The 18,392-nt window shown below is 48.6% G+C and overlaps 1 protein-coding gene across 1 annotated transcript in view; it reads right to left on the bottom strand.

Annotated features, from left to right (window-relative positions):
- The window catches only part of LOC123753959 (adhesion G-protein coupled receptor D1), a 47,298-nt gene that overhangs the window by 20,415 nt on the left and 8,491 nt on the right, over positions 1-18,392 (bottom strand). The window contains exons 3-11 of the mRNA XM_045735984.2: positions 18,166-18,334; positions 15,652-15,821; positions 15,128-15,341; positions 14,478-14,645; positions 10,207-10,319; positions 9,782-9,974; positions 6,826-6,951; positions 6,205-6,319; positions 4,754-4,982 (exon numbers count right to left, since the gene is read on the bottom strand). Of these exons, the coding sequence (XP_045591940.2) occupies positions 4,754-4,982; positions 6,205-6,319; positions 6,826-6,951; positions 9,782-9,974; positions 10,207-10,319; positions 14,478-14,645; positions 15,128-15,341; positions 15,652-15,821; positions 18,166-18,334 (1,497 nt within the window). The remainder of the gene's footprint in view (positions 1-4,753; positions 4,983-6,204; positions 6,320-6,825; positions 6,952-9,781; positions 9,975-10,206; positions 10,320-14,477; positions 14,646-15,127; positions 15,342-15,651; positions 15,822-18,165; positions 18,335-18,392) is intronic.

The raw sequence follows: 18,392 nt of genomic DNA, 5'->3' as shown, positions 1-18,392 counted from the left end.
GCTCCATGGGGGGGGGGGGGGGGAGGGCAAGGATGGAAGGACACGAGGAGCGACATTGTCAACACAAACACTAAGGGAGGCTTGTAAGCCAGACATCACTAAAGAAAAAGGAAGGTGGTGAAAGGGTAGAGGGCCTCCAGGAGAGGCAACAGCTAAAACACAGCAAAAGCAAGAATGAGGATGTTTCACAGACCGTGTGAGGTGGCGAAGGCAGTAACCATGCCGACCATCTTGTAACGACAAGACGCCGGTTTCAACATACAAGCTGTGGATACAGGACGAACGAAAGGCACCAGAGCTGAGGCGTAAACCAGCATTGTGCAGAGCATCAGGACGGTGAGGAGTCGAAGGAGACGCACGGGAGATGGCGAGAAGGAGACGCACGGGAGATGGCGAGAAGGAGACGCACGGGAGATGGCGAGAAGGAGACGCACGGGAGATGGCGAGAAGGAGACGCACGGGAGATGGCGAGAAGGAGACGCACGGGAGATGGCGAGAAGGAGACGCACGGGAGATGGCGAGAAGGAGACGCACGGGAGATGGCGAGAAGGAGACGCACGGGAGATGGCGAGAAGGAGACGCACGGGAGATGGCGAGAAGGAGACGCACGGGAGATGGTGAGAAGGAGACGCACGGGAGATGGTGAGACAACCATAATCCAGTTTAGACAGCTCTTCTAGGAGTGTGCGTCCAGCAGCTTCCCAGCAAGTATGGGATAGGACACTAAGTAATGTAAGGGACCTAAACCATTTGACTCGGAGGTAAGAGATATAGGATGACCAAAGTTCAAAGTTCAACCCCAAGGGCTTAGCAGAGTTTTTACACAGAAGTGAACAATTGTGCAACAATGGCGGCCGACGAATGACCTGTTTCCGAGTAAAAGCACAATTCTTAGGCGAAGACAACTTGAAGCCATGATTGGTGGCCCAAGACGACACATTATCAATCGCAAGTTGTAGGAAAGGAAGATCCTCCCCTCGACAGCTGAGTCATAGATCGTCGTTTGAGAACAGTGTTTTCAAAAGTTATTTTTGAAAATATTTAGCAGTGTAGCTGGCGGTCAGTGTCAAAAATCATCATGGTGAACTACATGTGGCCCTGGCACTCTGTTCCCTTTTGAATTCTGGTGACTCCGATAATCCTATGTTCATCCCGTACCCCAGACGGGATGAACATTTAGGGATGAACTCTGCCATTTTAGGTGAGGCTCGCCCCAAGCGTATGGCCTCCAACTTTGAACAGACAGACAGGCTCTCTTCTAGTATAAATATATCCCTTACTGTAACCTGAGCAACCCATCCTCCTCCAATGATAGTACTCATAGTAACTATATAGTAGAAAGTACCAATATGCCGTGATGGTGTAACAAACTAGGTTTGTTGTAAGAATTATTCAGTATGGTTTCTCATAGACTGGGAAATCTACGTGTAATCATCTCAAGATGGGGGTTTGGAAAGTTTGGAGTCAAGTGGTAGTGAGCTGACTCTGGAAGCACAAAGCATCTCTCCTAGGATTAGCAGTTTAGGTCACAAAATGGCCGGCGCCTTTGTCTTAAGCAACATATAATGAATTATTTTACAGAATTCAGTAATTTAGAGAAATTCAAGTCTTCATTCAAATTGTATTCAATAGTATTCCTGTTTAAAGTATCAAAAGTATTCTCAAGAGTCGGGATACTGAGTAAGTCACCATCAGTGACGTCACTAGCCGGGACTAGCCTCGGACGCGGAGCAATCTTAATGACCCCGCGGTCACAGGTCACCAAAGCCTTCCACATTTAGTAATACTCAAAGGTCAAATAGCCATTTTGTAACTGGAAATAGCCTATCCCTAAGATGCCCGTGCAATTACCTTCAGTTTAAAAGGAGTTCAACCATCTGGGTTGTTCAGTGCAACAGAGATTAGTTGTTCACCTTAAACCCTGCTAGTAAACTTCGTGAGCCTGGCGTAGGAATACCCCTAGCTCTGGCTTCAGTGAGGCAGGCAGAGCGAGGGAGATTCAGTGTGGGCCAGTCAACAACTGGGAGAGGTACCCCAACTCCACCTCTCCCCCCACGATCAGCATTACATCTAGCTGGTTGCAGTAAAAGGTAGTCTGCTATAGTTTTGTATAGGAAAATAGTTCATATCATGCCTCTAGGGAGTGTTAACTATAGGGAGTGCTTTTATTTAGATTTTGATTAAATAAACCAATTAGTTGTAATTTGCATTTCATTATTTCCATGTCTCATGTCCTTGTCACGTGGCATCCACGAGGCTGAGTTTAGTTGGGCCGCAAGCCTAACAAAGCGTAAGAGTTCAGCTATCCCTTTGTTTGCTATAATTCCCCACACTTAACGTAGATTCTTCCCTCCTATTCCAAATAACTGAGGATCAAGCCCCAAGGTTTATTGAGTGCTTAATCGGTCCAGACCCCGGTTATTGCGCTTCGTGTTAATGGTCTGGTGGTGGCAGCAGAAGGAGATTCTAGGGATGGCTAGGAGTCTAGTACCACATCGTGAGGCTGTAGAATCTTAGCCGGTCAAAACGGCTAAGACCAAGTGGCGTAGGATTCGGCTTAAAGTAGCTCTGGGGTCCCTCGGTAGAAGAGAAGTAAATAGAATACGGGTAAGGGTGAAGGGGATTGAAGTGAAGAGCAGAGATGATAACCCCCCCCCCCATGTTACAATGGACGACCAGAAAGTACCAATATGCAGTGATGGACCACCAGAAAGTACCAATATGCAGTGATGGACCACCAGAAAGTACCAATATGCAGTGATGGACCACCAGAAAGTACCAATATGCAGTGATGGACCACCAGAAAGTACCAATATGCAGTGATGGACCACCAGAAAGTACCAATATGCAGTGATGGACCACCAGAAAGTACCAATATGCAGTGATGGACCACCAGAAAGTACCAATATGCAGTGATGGGCCACCAGAAAGTACCAATATGCAGTGATGGACCACCAGAAAGTACCAATATGCAGTGATGGACCACCAGAAAGTACCAATATGCAGTGATGGACCACCAGAAAGTACCAATATGCAGTGATGGACCACCAAAAAAGTTATCTTTTGTACTTAAATTTTTAGAGGTCAGAAATAAAGCTAAATTTCAAACTTAAGCATTCCTTGGTCTTATATAGTACATGATATATATGGATGCTGTGACGATAATCTCCTTCAAGAGATTGAGCCTGCTCTTCACTCCAAAAATACGTCGTTACAAATATATAAAACTACTATGGAAGAAATGTCCAACAACGACAACAACATCTCCAAGGTTTGCCAGAGAGCAAAACGTATGCAGCCAGGAATACCTGCTCAGCCTCAAACCGCCAAACTACCTGTCTTGTTGCCGGCTCCTCGCTGATTGGCCGTCGGTCTGGCTGCAACTGCACTCCACCCACCATACTACTTGATGTCTGGGGCCGCCACGACCTCAGTCCTCAGAATATTCAGTGCTTTCATACGGTTAACACTTCTTCCTGGTAGACTGAGCTTTGGCTTACGTGTACTAAGAGAGGTGATAGCTTAAAGCCAATATTCCCGCACCTCTCATTTTATTGTATATTGCACAGCTTGTTATTGCTCACTTGTCTTAACGTAACTTTTCATTTTGCCATTTAATTATTCTTATTATTTTGATTGATTTTTTTATACGAATTTGTATGTCCATTTTATTCATGTTTTGTTTATCTAACGTAATTAAAATTTCATTGTTAAAATTTACTTGTGTTTTGTGTGTCTTCTCCTTACCTTACCACAGACAAAGTTCCAGATTTTCTATTTTTTTTTATTCTATGTGACGAGGCCATACCCCTAGCTTTGAACAGCCGAACACCAACGCGTTACCGTCACAATGCCCATATAATCAATAAGTGCTATATATTGATGACCATATGATCAATATGTGCTATATATGGATGACCAAACCACATACCAGAAAATTAAGAAACCACGAGGTTTCTATCCCCTTATCAAGTCGGCTCCTCCTGGCCTGGTTAGGCAGTGTAAGCCTCGGGAACTTTAGAGGTTTCAGTCGGGTCCCAGATTGCATTATTTTTACCATGACGTGGTCTTAGGCTGTTGGAATTACTCAACTTAATTCCCTGAGTCAATTAAAAAAAAACCCTGTAAATTAAATAAAAATCCGAGATCTTCCGAATTAAAATTATTAATTTAAAACTGTAGAATTACTTAATAATTAAAAACAACAATCTACAATCATTACTCCAGAAATCTACTGTAACAAAGGAAATTAAAAAAGGAACATGGTTGATTTGCCAGCGTAGCCTCCTTCATGGAGTTTGGTGTTGGAAAAAGTCACTAGCAGAAGCAAGTCGCTGTTCTCGGATTTCTGGCGAGAAATGACGACCAAACCACACCTCAGAAAATGGAGAAGTGACGACGTTTCGGTCCGTCTTGGACCATTTTTAAGATCACACATGATAACGGTCCAGGACGGACCAAAACGTCGTCTCTTTTGGATCTTCTGGTGTGTTTGGTGATCATGTCTTCAGCCACGTTATTGTGACTCATCGTCTACATCTGCCGAGAAGTTCCAAATTTAGTTTACAATGAAATAATTTATTACAGCGAAAAACACTGATTGGTTTCGGTGCTCGTAATACCTTCTACAACACAGTATTATTTGTAGCCTAACCTAATGATAACAAATCTCTGTATTAATAGATATTTGTTCACCTCTCTGCCCACAACACTAACCACAACCACGCCACTAACCACAAGACGCAATACTCACGTATACGATGTTTTCATCATTGTGGAATAGAGTTTTCCTGAGGATGACGGTGGGATCGAGGTGGAGCAGTGTGACCAGTATGGGGTACACGGTGAGCACGCTGGGGTCAGGGTTACAGCGGGGGATCTTGGGGTCAGCGACCCCACTGGGCAGCAGGATGGGGTCAGTGGACAGTGTCACCCCAATCACTCGGGACAGGAGCTTGTACTTGGCCTCAGCATTGAACACCCTGTTGGGGGAGGTGGACAGGTAAGTGAGGGAGGGGGACGGGTGAGTGAGGGAGAGTAGCGTGAATTGAGACTACGACCGTGCACAACACCTGTGCAGGTGAGCCAGTTAGGCCCCTGCAGAGGTGTTGCACACGTCCGTAGTCTCTTGGGGTTCGGGGGATCCCCGGGGGCGCGCGTACGTTGTCGCGTGGGGTGTTTATGGGTCGCAGAGGGTGGCTGGGCACACCGGGTCGTTGTCTCATTGGGGGTTGAGTCGTGTGGATAAAAGTGTAAGTATAGGAACAGGTGTGCATGTGAGTAGATGTAATATGAATGTGTATGAGTATGTAACAGAGTTAAGCATGATATGTGGATATATAGTTAAAGTATGTAGGAAGGAGAAGGATATGTTGAGGGCGGAGAAGGGGGCACCCTCCCATGGGAAGACGAGCCTAGGAGGACGAGTTTTTTAGGTGTTCGGTTAGGGAAGCGTGTGTGAAGTAGGTGAGGGGTGAGGGGGGAGAGGAGTGAAGAGGACCACCCAGGAGCTTTGGCTGGGAGTGGTAGTGCACCTCACACACTCGTTTTTTTTAAACAATATGTCTATTGTATGTAGGAAAGGGTAAATGGCAGAGTGAAGTGTGTATATTTTACCAAAAACGTATAATTTTCTTACCATAGCTTCCAGCACCGTTATCATCTCAGCGTCTGGTCCTAACCCTTCAACACTTGGTCTAAGAGGACCCATTAGTTTTCGTATCATACACGAGTGTGTTCACATTGGGATGTCCCGCCGGCAACTGAGCTGTGATCGAAGCACCCATAATATTTTTTTGTAAACAAAGGAGGTCCCCCTCACCCCTCCCTCCCCTCCCTTACCCTTCAGCCTAGACCAGAATGGAGTGCCACATACCTACCACATGGGCCATGTCACACCACATAGGGCATGAGTTATGCTACATACCACATAGGTGGGGGAGCGAGCGTTCGGGTGCCTTACCTGTTTGACGGTCGTACCTGTTACCTGTTTGAACCCCACGAGACTACGGACGTGTGCAACACCTCTGCAGGGGCCTAATTGGCTCACCTGCACAGGTGTTGTGCACGGTCGTAGTCTCAATTTACACTACTAGGGAGCGTGCCAGGTGAGTGAGGGAGTGTGCCGGGTGAGTGAGGGAGTGTGCCGAGTGAGTGAGGGAGGTGGACGTGTGAGTGAGGGCCAAACAAGGGGTAGAGACTCACCTTGCACTAAGGTTGAGTGGTAGTGACAAAATGTTGTGGTAGTTGTTGTACAAGGTGGAGACTACGTTGATGGTCCGGGTCTTACAGCGGGGGTCAGAGAAGAGCTTGTTGGGCACTGCAAGAGTCAACACCCACCACCTCACTCTCGTGTCTCACTCACAACACTTCTCTATTACACACTTTATTGTACACAACACTGGGTCAACATTATATATATATATATGTATGTATGTATGTATGTATGTATGTATGTATGTATGTATGTATGTATGTATGTATGTATGTATGTGAGAGAGAGAGAGAGAGAGAGAGAGAGAGAGAGAGAGAGAGAGAGAGAGAGAGAGAGAGAGAGAGAGAGAGAGAGAGAGAGAGAGAGAGAGGAGAGAGAGAGGAGAGAGAGAGGAGAGAGAGAGGAGAGAGAGAGAGAGAGGAGAGAGAGAGGAGAGAGAGAGGAGAGAGAGAGGAGAGAGAGAGGAGAGAGAGAGGAGAGAGAGAGGAGAGAGAGAGGAGAGAGAGAGGAGAGAGAGAGGAGAGAGAGAGGAGAGAGAGAGGAGAGAGGAGAGAGGAGACAGAGACAGAGACAGAGACAGAGAGGAGAGAGAGGGGGGGGGGGGGGCCCACCTTCGACCTTCTCAGCACGGTTGCCCCAGGTGTCGGCCAGCTGGGAGGGGTTGACGTAGCTGGGAGTGGACAAGGGCTTGCGGGCAGACGCCAGCTGCTGCACCGGAATCTTGTCCATCTGAAGATCTGAAGAACACAACAACACAGGTGAATCACATAACACCAACACTAGTGAGCAAAGGAACTTACAATAGAAGTAAACTGGTGAACTAACACTAGCGGTAAACTAGAAAATACTAGCACTAGAGGAACTAGAAATAGGTACATGGCCTGTACCATGGCCAGCCCGCCCTCCTAAGGTCTCCCAACCTCCAGAAAACGGTAAATTTAAAGTGTGGTCTCCTAACCTACCAGAGGACGCAAAACAGAAAACGGGACAGTTTTCTGTTTTCACGAGCCGCTTTCATGTTCTGGTACAAAATTTGTTTGCCTTATGTAACGCATACGAGTGACCCGCCAAACCCTTCAACAACCAGGTACACGTTCACTGTTGGGTGAACAGAGGCAACAGTTAAGAATAAATCCACAAGGGCCGTGACGAGGATTCGAACCTAAGTCCGGGAGCATCCCAGACACTGCCTTAATTGACTGAGCTACGACATGGTAAAAAGAGTTACTATGTGTAATGAAGTAAGGGCGAAGAGTTAGAATGGACTATTGACATAGCTCGAGTGCATGGGAGAGTTGTGTAAAACCCTGAGTTCTCTCTCGGAGAGGCTGCAGGATCAAGAAAAAAAGGTAGAACTTCTGGTTTCAACTCTTTTGACCATGTCGTAGCTCAGTCGATTAAGGCAGCATCTGGGATGATCTCCGACGTAGGTTCGAATCCTCGTCACGGCCCTTGTGGATTTGTTCATTGATGCATCATGCTAATGTGATTTCTGTGTGGTACAGTTAAGGATTGATGACCAGTCTATCCTATATTATACAATAAGTGACCACCAGTTTACTGTGTGAAGGCCACAGATAACATACACGAGTACTGATATGATTAATAATTAACTGTTTATAGGCTTACGACCACTGATATGTTAATATATACAGATTATTAATGACATGAATATCACACTGATAGCAGTCACCAGGACCCACCAGGACCCAGGACCCACCAGTCACCAGGACCCACCAGTCACCAGGACCCACCAGTCACTAGGGCCCACCAGTCACCAGGGCCCACCAGTCACCAGGACCCAGGACCCACCAGTCACCAGGACCCACCAGTCACTAGGGCCCACCAGTCACCAGGACCCACCAGTCACTAGGGCCCACCAGTCACCAGGGCCCACCAGTCACCAGGACCCACCAGTCACCAGGGCCCACCAGTCACCAGGACCCACCAGTCACCAGGACCCACCAGTCACCAGGACCCACCAGTCACCAGGGCCCACCAGTCACCAGGACCCACCAGTCACCAGGACCCACCAGTCACCAGGACCCAGGACCCACCAGTCACCAGGACCCAGGACCCACCAGTCACCAGGACCCACCAGTCACCAGGACCCACCAGTCACCAGGACCCACCAGTCACCAGGACCCACCAGTCACCAGGGCCCACCAGTCACCAGGACCCACCAGGACCCAGGACCCACCAGGACCCAGGACCCACCAGTCACCAGGACCCACCAGTCACCAGGACCCACCAGTCACCAGGACCCACCAGTCACCAGGACCCACCAGTCACCAGGACCCACCAGTCACCAGGACCCACCAGTCACCAGGACCCACCAGTCACTAGGGCCCACCAGGACCCACCAGGACCCACCAGTCACCAGGACCCACCAGTCACCAGGACCCACCAGTCACCAGGACCCACCAGTCACCAGGACCCACCAGTCACCAGGACTGTTTCGAACCCAAGTTCATCGTCGGAGCACGGAGCAGTGACGTCAACGCCATCTGTGAGTCCGCTCCCGAAACCCCCACAACATGGACAACGCCATCTAGTAGTGACAAGACTATACAAGCCAGAAATACTAGATTCTTGTCCTGGTAGCTCGAGAAGCAGCCGGTGCTGACCTCTGGTGAGGTGACGCTTAGACAATCAGCGCCATCTATTGAGTGAAAAGGTGTACGTTTGTGTCTAAGCCAGTAAGTGATATGTCCTAGTTTTCCCATGTACTGTTCCAGTGTACTGATGACGTGTCTGTGTTCACAGAGTCGACGTAGGGCTGCTGTGATACAAGAACAGTCAGTCTACCCAGGGCAGCCAAGGTCTCTACACCAGTCTGTTTTAAGGAAGCAGTGAGCCGCTGCTGGAAGAGGACTGTGAAGTGTTCTACTGTCTGCCTGTGGAGTGGCAGTGACGGGATTCGCCGTATCCGGGGCTGGCTGGTAGAAGAGACAACTGACTAAGGTGCTGAAGAGGAGAGTAACCAGCGAGTTGCACGACGCTCCTGCCTAGGGCTCGCTACCCTAGTATCTGCAAGTGAAGTGGCCCAACAGCGAGGCTGATTGGTACCTGCCAGCAACAGGCTGGGCTGTGGTTGTGGGCCTTCATGAAGAGGCACTTAGCGGATTTGTGGTTTGGCTGGCCCGTGGCCAGGGCGGACTCATCGTTGTTTCCTGGTACCTGCTGAGGGTAGGCCACGGATGAGGAAACACAGTACAAGACTGCAACGAATGAGCTTCGCCGAGTGTTTAGTGTCTTCATAGAGAGACATTGTTGTACATATAATGTAGTAATACTTCCGTCTAAGAGTTTTATATATAAATGGTAATGGGAAAAATAATTATATATGGATAAAGTGATGAACTGGTGTATTTAATGTACCTCCCCTTTTGTTTTACCTGCATTACTGAGCTCACCCCTTGAAAGCCTCTACTAACTTGGGGCCGGATACCAGAACTTTAGTACCACCTGAAAAGAACCCGGTTGCGTCCCATTAGGGCCGTAACAAGGACCCACCAGGACCCACCAGTCACCAGGACCCACCAGTGACCATGACCCAACACTTACTGGCGTGGTCCTTGGTGACAATGACGGTGAACCCGGTGACATTGTTACACTGTAGACTCTGAGCGATGGTGTCGAAGTGAGACTCAAGATCGTCGCAGAGGTTGAGAGCATCTCTGCCTGTGGCGTTGAGGTAGAGGCTCCAGTCCTCCTTCCTGTTCGAGTCCATCAGGTTGCTCATCGTCCCAATCAGGTCCTGGAAGACGCAGGCAGAAAATGGGTATATATGAGACAATTACAGTAATGGGGGAGTGGAGGAAGCCTGCCCAAGACTCCCATAATGCATTACCCCATGTTCCTGTTCAGTTACCCGTTCCTGTCAAGAACACAACTAATCCCCATATACAAACACACACATGAGCGTATACATGCATGTATTCTCCAACACCCACACGCATCAATGACCAACAATGGACATCAATACTCACCAAAGACTTGGAAGCATCAGCAATATTGATGCAGGCGGGTTGGTCGTCCGGGTCAGCTACTCTCCTGATGTTGGTGACGGTCGTGTTGAACCAGCGGAGCCTCGCGCTGGTGGCTGTGGGGGGGGGGGGGTGGAGGCTTCTTCATGTGGTGTTAAGAGTATGGGGGGGTGGAGGCTTCCTCATGTGGTGTTAGAGTATGGGGGGGGGTGGCAGCTTCCTCATGTGATGTTAGAGTATGGGGGGGGGGGGTGGAGTAATCTCTTCTAACAATGGGAGCCACTCTGGCTCGGTAGTGAACACTCCATGGAAACTTGCATTCAGTACCTCGCAGATTTCCTTGTCGCTTTCTGTATATGCCCCTTCTGTTTTCCTCAGTCTTGTCACTTGGTCATTTACCGACATCTTCCTTCTTATATGGCTATGTAGTAATTTAGGTTGCTTTTTCGCTTTGATTGTAATATCATTGTCATAATTTCTTTCCGACACTCGTCTTATGTTAATGTAATCATTCCTAGCTCTGTTACATCTAATCCTGTTTTCCTCTGTCCTTTGTCTTCTGTACTTCCTCCACTCCCTCCTGCTTCTCACTTTTGCTTCCTGACACTGTATATTAAACCATGGGTTATTATATTCCCTCCTGCTTTTTTCCTTTACTGTTGGAATACATCTCTTCAGCCTCCTTGCATTTCCATATGACTTGGTTCATCATACCTTGCACTGTTTTTCCTCTAAGTTCTTCCTCCCACTGCACTTCTCCCAGGTAGTCCCTTATCCTCCTGTAGTCCCCTTTTCTGTAATCAAGTCTCCTTTCCCGGACCTCTTGCCTTTTGGTCACAATTTTAAGCTCCATCATGTAGTCAAAGACTAGGACACAATGGTCACTGGCTCCTAGCGGTATTTCATGTTCCAAATGCTCGATGTCTTCTACATTCTGGGTGAAAACGAGGTCTAATAGGCTGGGCGTATCCCCTCCTCTTTCCCTAGTGTCTTCCTTCACATGCTGTGTTAGGAAATTCCTGTTAATAACGTCTACCAGCTTCGCTCCCCAGGTCTCCTCCCCACCATGGGGATTCCTCGTTTCCCAATCTATCTCTCCGTGATTTAGGTACCCCATGACCAGCAGCTTCGCTCTCATTCTATGCGCTATAGTTGCTGCCCTCTGCAGTTCATCTATACATGTCTTGTTGCTGTCCTCATACTCCTGCCTGGGCCTTCTACTGTTTGGTGGGGGATTGTAGAGTATCAAGATTACAATCTGCTTCCCATCCACTGTCAGATTTCCATGTATTGAGTTTGTGCTTTCACTGGTACCCGGATTTTCCATCTCATCAAACTTCCATTTCCGCTTTATTAGGAGTGCCACTCCTCCTCCCTGTCTCTGTGTCCTTTCTTTTCTTATCACCTGGTACCCTCTGGAAAGATTGCATCCGAGATCATGCCATTTATTTTAGTTTCCGCTATTGCCACTATGTCTGGGTCTGCCTCACTAACTCTTTCTTTTATCTCTTCTGCTTTATTGGATACCCCATCAGCATTGGTGTACCAAACCTTGAGACTCTTCTTGGAAACTCTGGTGTCAGAGTTCCCCCTTTCACCAGGGGTCTGGAGGGGGGATGGGGGGGGGGGTGAGTGGGGGCTGTGAGGGTTACCTGGGGGGGGGTGCTAGGAGGGTGCCTGGGAGTGCCTGGTAGGCGAATGGGGTCTGGGCATCTAGGGGGGGGTAGGAAGGGCATAATGGGTCTGAAAGTTAGGGTCTGAATTGCATAGGGGAGTTGAGAAGTAGAGCGAGACTGAGAGTCAGATAGAGGTTGGGGAAGTGGGGGGGGGGAGGGATATTGAGGGCAGAGGGCTGAGAGGAGAATGGAGCATGGGTGCTGGGAGTGGAAGAGAGGGTGTATTAGTTAGGGGGGAATCGGGGGTAGGTGGGGGTTTTGGGGTAGAAGAGGGGAAGAGGGAGATGGGGGAAGGTGTTAGGGGGTCACAAGGTGAGGGGGTTAAATGTGGGCTGGAGGGGCATAGGAGGGGTGAGGGTTGGGTGGGGTTTGGGGGTGAGTGGAAGAGGGATGCAGTGGAAGCTGGGATGGAGTAGATGGAAGTGAAGGCAATGGGGTAGAAGGGGCAGGGGAGTAGGAAGGGATAGTAGGGGAGGGGGGATGGGAAGGTGAGTTTGGGGAGGGCATGGCTTGACCCACTGGGGTCGTTGACAGGTGTGATGTAGCAGGGGCAGGGGAATCGTTGGGGAGGTGCAAATGTGGAAGGGGCAGGGGGGGTTTTGGGGGGCTGAGGCAGGTGGGAGGTATAGGAGGGCTGAGTTGGGGAGGATGTGACCTGGGAGGTGAGGCTACCTGAGAGGCTAGGGGTACGGTGTCGTGCTTGCCATCTATTCTTGTGGGCTATTTGCTCATCTTTCGCCACAAACTTTTCAATAAACACATTGTAATGGGTTTCACTTCCTCTGAGTAAATGCTTGTTCCTCATTATGTACTCCACAGCCTCCTCATTGGAGAATTGCACCAGAACAGGTCTATTCTTGGTACAATTGTAAGGTACAACCCGGCGGCTGATGTCCACCTCGTTTCCTGCCATTAATGCTCCAATACATCTCAGTATCTCATGCAATTCATATTATTCCGTCTCTATCTTTTCTTGTTTTGTTGGTGCCCCAGATTTGAATAATCCATGTATTTTTTTTTAGATATATACAAGAGTTGTTACATTCATAGTATTATAATGGTCCTTCTCTTTAGTAATTCACTGTCATGCTGGTAGCCCGTCCCCTGGAGATTCCCCATCCCAACCACACTCACTAACTCATCCCCCACTAATCCTGTGTCCTGTGTGTGTGTGTGTGTGTGTGTGTGTAAGCCAGGTTTGTTTTCCTGGTTCTTGCGTGTTCGATCTTTCCGGTTCCTGTAATTACCTAAGTGTAGTTACAGGATGAGAGCTACGCTCGTGGTGTCCCGTCTTCCCAGCACTCTTTGTCATATAACGCTTTGAAACTACTGACGGTCTTGGCCTCCATCACCTTCTCACCTAACTTGTTCCAACCGTCTACCACTCTGTTTGCAAAAGTGAATTTTCTTATATTTCTTCGGCATCTGTGAGTTCCGGTGTGCGCTTATTTGTGGAGTGGTTGCGTGTCCTTCGGGCTGCTTGTGTGGCCGTGACTGTTTTTGTTCCCATTATCATGAATTGCCGATGTTAATTTCTGTTTGTTTATGTGTTTTATTTTTATGTTTCCTTTCTTCTTATTGTCATTATGTCTTGTGCCTCTCCGTGTGTGGTTCCCTGGGCCGGTAGGCTCCTTTTGTATTGTGTTTCGATGGTTGGGTTGTTGGGTTGTTGGGAGCGGGTTTGGGTACTATGGATTTTCCTGTTGTTATTTCTGTAATGTCTTGCATTATGTTTGTACTTTTTTTGTTGGATTTTGTTGTTGGTCCGTCAGGCCGGTATTGTTGTTGGTCCGTCAGGGCGGTATTGTTGTTGGTCCGTCAGGCCGGTATTGTTGTTGGTCCGTCAGGCCGGTATTGTTGTTGGTCCGTCAGGCCGGTATTGTTGTTGGTCCGTCAGGCCGGTATTGTTGTTGGTCCGTCAGGCCGGTATTGTTGCTGGTCCGTCAGGGCGGTATTTAGTGTCTTGGTAAGTTTGTACTTTTCTGCTTTGTGATTTGTGTTCTGTTTGTTTTGTTCTCGTTTTATTGTATTTATACGCATGCTTGCATGTAAAAAAAATAAATAGGAAATCGTGTTGCAAGATCCGCATGATGTGTATCACCGCGCCCCTCCCCCCCGCGGGGGACAGCAGGACAACGGTCACTAGGGAGGGGGTGTGTCACCAAGCACCTCCCCCCCCCCCGGGGGTCACTAGGGAGGGATGTGTCACCAAGCCGCCCCCCCCCCCCCCCCCGGGGCAGCAGGACAGCGGTCACTAGGGAGGGATGTGTAGTGATCTGCTAAAAACCCACCACTTTCTCTACTCCTAAAGCTGCACACTCCCAGAGAAGTTATGAGACACATCTGACTCTTTACATCTAGGGTAGTAAATATATTTACTAAATTAGGTTCATATTGCACAAGCCTATAGGAAAATAGGCTTATTTAGTTTAGGTCACGTTGCTAAGTTAGGCTTGACTTAAAATATACAAAATGTATGCCATAACAGTTAAGCTGAACGTAACTATCAGTGCGTCAGATAACAATTATCGACAAAATATCATAATTAAGGGAATTCGGTTGTGGACAAGTTGCGGTGTTGTGCGGTGGTGTTGGTACCTTGAGTATTGTTGGTGAGGACGACGGGAGGGTTGTAGTCGGGGTCGGTCATGGCCTCCAGGGCGCCCACCGCCTCCTGCTGCTGCACCGGGTCACTCAGGTCTATGGAGTCCGGCGAGTCCAGCAGCTTGCTAAACTCTTCGGGCGACATGTTTTGTTGCTCTCCCTCTGTGGGGCAGACAGTAACTTTAGCGTGAGGAACTACTTGACGGAGGTCCGGTCAAACACCTGAGTGTGAGGAACTACTTGACGGAGGTCCAGTCAAACACCTGAGTGTGAGGAACTACTTGACGGAGGTCCGGTCAAACACCTGGGTGTGAGGAACTACTTGATAGAGGTCCAGTCAAACACCTGAGTGTGAGGAACTACTTGACGGAGGTCCGGTCAAACACCTGAGTGTGAGGAACTACCTGACAGAGGTCCAGTCAAACACCTGAGTGTGAGGAACTACTTGACGAAGGAACAATTTAACGCTTGAGGTGTCAAGAACTATCTGATCGAGTGACAGTTAAATGCCTGACTGTGAACTAGTAATTAGTAAAGGGACACGACTTAAAAGCCCTGACATGTTAAGCTTTTCTAAAATTTAAGCCATCATAATCTGAGGAAAGAATATGTATACAAGGAAGAGTCAGGCAGGCAGATCTGACCGTAGCCGCCCAGGAAATAGACGGTCTCGTTGTCTGCGAGGCGTCTCTCCCAGAAGGCCAGTTCGTCCAAGTCTCCAGTGTCATAGTAGCGGTAGTCGAGGTTGGTGGCATCCTTGTGGCACCCGATCATCACTTCTGGAGGATTGAGGGTCGTCTGTCCGGTGCTGGCCACGCCAGTCTTCTTGAAGAACACACTTCTGTCGTTGATGAAGCCCTGTGGGTGAGAGGGGGAGTGTTGTGGGCGGTTATGATGGACAACGACACTGACTATACTACACAAATACAGTTATAATAGAATGTAGGATGCAAGTTACATGTTGCAGAAGATTTCTGATGTAGTCAAGTGGTAATGGGATTTAAAATGATCATTAAGGATTTATAAGCCTCGGAATTGAGACTTCACACTTGCCAGTGGTAGAATGATAGGACAAGAAAACCTTTAAAGTGAAAGTTTTCCTTCTGCCATTATGCTCACATTCAAGAAAAAGAGATAAAAGATATGTTTAGAATGAAGGAAGACTGACCTCGATACCGTTAGTGGGATCCCATCGTATGCCAATGTTGGTCCAGGTGAAGTTGCCCACTGACCCCACCACCTTCTCCTTCCAGTACATGTTGCCGGTTGACACCAGTGCCACAAGGAAGAGGCCCTGGTTGTATAGTGCCACGCCAGGGTGCCCGTCGGTGTCCCCACCTACACCCGAACACACCACATTCAGTATACTTCACGGTACAACCTATACTTGACACTATGCTCTCTAGCTGACCTGTCGCATCACATTCTCTTCACATTGAGAACACCAATTACCTTCACACATTTAGCCTCGTTTAGTATATATTCATTATATTCAGAGATGCAGAGTCATTATATTCAGAAATATTATTTATTCAGAGATGCCGTCTACTCTACTGCCCTCGAGTACCTCGGACCAGCAACCCACAGAAACCAGGACTGGTTCGACGAAAACTATGAGATACAGGTATTGCTATAAAAAAACTCACTGTTCGATGCACCAAAGAAAGACCCTACATCACAAGGGAAAAAAGATGCCTTTGCCAGTGCCCAAAGAATGGTGCAAAGGAAACTCCGTGAGATGCAGGATGCATGGTTTAGCAAGAAGGCCGATGAAATCCAAGGTTATGCAGACAGTCACGACACCAAGCGTTTCTATGACGCTCTGAAGGCTGTAACTGAACCACAGCCCTCTGGCTCCACATCTCTCCTCAGTGCAGACGAGACTCAACTGTTGACAAAGAAAAAGCTGATCTTGGACAGATGGGTTGAACAAGTTGATCAAGTCCTTAACCACCCTGCCTCAACGATGAGGTCATTGCTCGCCTACCTCAAGTAGAGATCAACCTGGACCCTAATAAGCCTCCCACAGAAGAAGTCAGGAAGGCCATCAAGCAGCTTTCCTGTGGCAAGGCGCCAGGATCAGATGCAATCCTTGCTGAAGTATACACAACAGGAGGCCCGGCCATGATGGAGAAACTGACATAGCTCTTCCAGTCCATGTGGAATGAAGGGTAGGTCCCACAACAGTTAAAGATGCCAGCATGGTTCACATCTATAAGAGGAAAGGCAACCGACAGTCTTGCGATAATCACTGGGAATTTCACTCCTGTCCATCGCCGAGAAGATCATGGCTCATATCCTGCTCAACAGTCTCCATCAACCCCTTGAGCAGGGTCTCCTTCCAGAAAGCTAGTGCGGCTTCAGCGCAGAACGGGGAACTGTCGATATGATATTTGCTGCACGCAAGTTCCAAGAAATATCCCAAGAGCAACATAACAACCTCTTCGTGACCTTCGTCGACCTAACCAAGGCCTTCGATACGGTTAGCAGAGATGGCTTGTGGAAAATAAGAGAAGTTTGGCTGTCCCGGCAAGTTCACTGTGATTGGCAAGTTCTCGGCCATGCTCACTAACGCCTTCCATGATTACCAGGATGGAATATCCATCAGATACAGGACTGACGGTGAGCTGTTCAACCTCAGGCACCTACAGGCCATTACAAAGGTCAAGGAAACCTGTTTGCTGATGACTGCACCCTCAACGCCAGCCCAGAGTAAATGATGTAGAACGAAACGGACTGCTTCTCACAAGCCTGCGACAACTTTGGTCTCATCATCAGCACCAAAAAGACTAAAGTCATGTACCAATCCACACCAGAATACCCTACCAAGAACCGCACATTACTGTCAAGAGGCAGAACCTGTAGGCAGTTGACAACTTCACATATCTTGGCCCCATTCTCTCAAGAGAACATTGATGCAGAAGTCAACAACTGGATCGCCAAGACCAGTGCCGCCTTTGGAAGATTCCGTGAGAATATCTGGCAAAGGAGGGGCCTCAGCCTTGCCACCAAACTGAAGGTCTACCCTGCAGTGGTACTCACCACCCTTCTCTACGCCAGCGAGACCTGAACTGTCGAAAGCACACACCAAACAACTAAATCACTTTCACTTGAGCTGCCTCCACATCAAGTGGCAGGACAAAATCCCGGACACGGAGGTCCTGAAAGGGGCCGCTATTCCCAGCATCTACACCCTCCTACAGAAAACTCAGGCCGGATGGGCAGGCCCCGTTGTCAGAATGACTGACAGCCGACTGCCTAAATGCTGTATGGAGAATTATACCAGGGCACTCGTTCTGTTGAGGGGCAAAAGAAACGATTCAAGGTCTGCCTCAAGGTGACCCTCAAAGACCTGGACATTAACATCAATACTTGGGAGTCACTTGCTCAGGATCGTCCAACTTGGAAAAGTAAAGTCCTACAGGGATCATCCGGCAGAAAATAGAGGGACTGCAGAGGTCCAGAGGAAATGCCCCGCGTGCAAAGCTAGAGCAACCTCCACCTCTGCAGTAGCCGCCACCCACACGTGTCGGTGTGCGGGGGAGCCTTCCGGACAAAGACTGGTCTCATCCTCCATCTGACACACAGCCATCAACCTTCGAACTGATATATTGTAGTCAAGATCATCTACGCATCCGAAAGACGAACATCAGATCATCAAAACAAGTGTTGGTGGACGTACCGGTGGACAGGAGGTACTGCATGGGGTACGACAAGTAGTTGCGGGCGCCCAGGAACTCTTGTAGAGAAAAGTTTTTCCTCTCCCAGATGCTGAAGCTGAGGCCTTGCGTGCACTTGCTGGGGTCGTATATGCAGGAGGTGTTGCTCACGAAGTTCACCATAGACAGGCACTGAGTAACCACAGGAGACAGCCCGGCATGGGTACAGGACAGATGGACAGGCCAGGAC

The sequence above is a fragment of the Procambarus clarkii genome, chromosome 1 (genome assembly GCF_040958095.1).
Source record: "Procambarus clarkii isolate CNS0578487 chromosome 1, FALCON_Pclarkii_2.0, whole genome shotgun sequence".
Classification (NCBI taxonomy): domain Eukaryota; kingdom Metazoa; phylum Arthropoda; class Malacostraca; order Decapoda; family Cambaridae; genus Procambarus; species Procambarus clarkii.
This window is presented reverse-complemented; position numbering and strand designations above follow the sequence as displayed.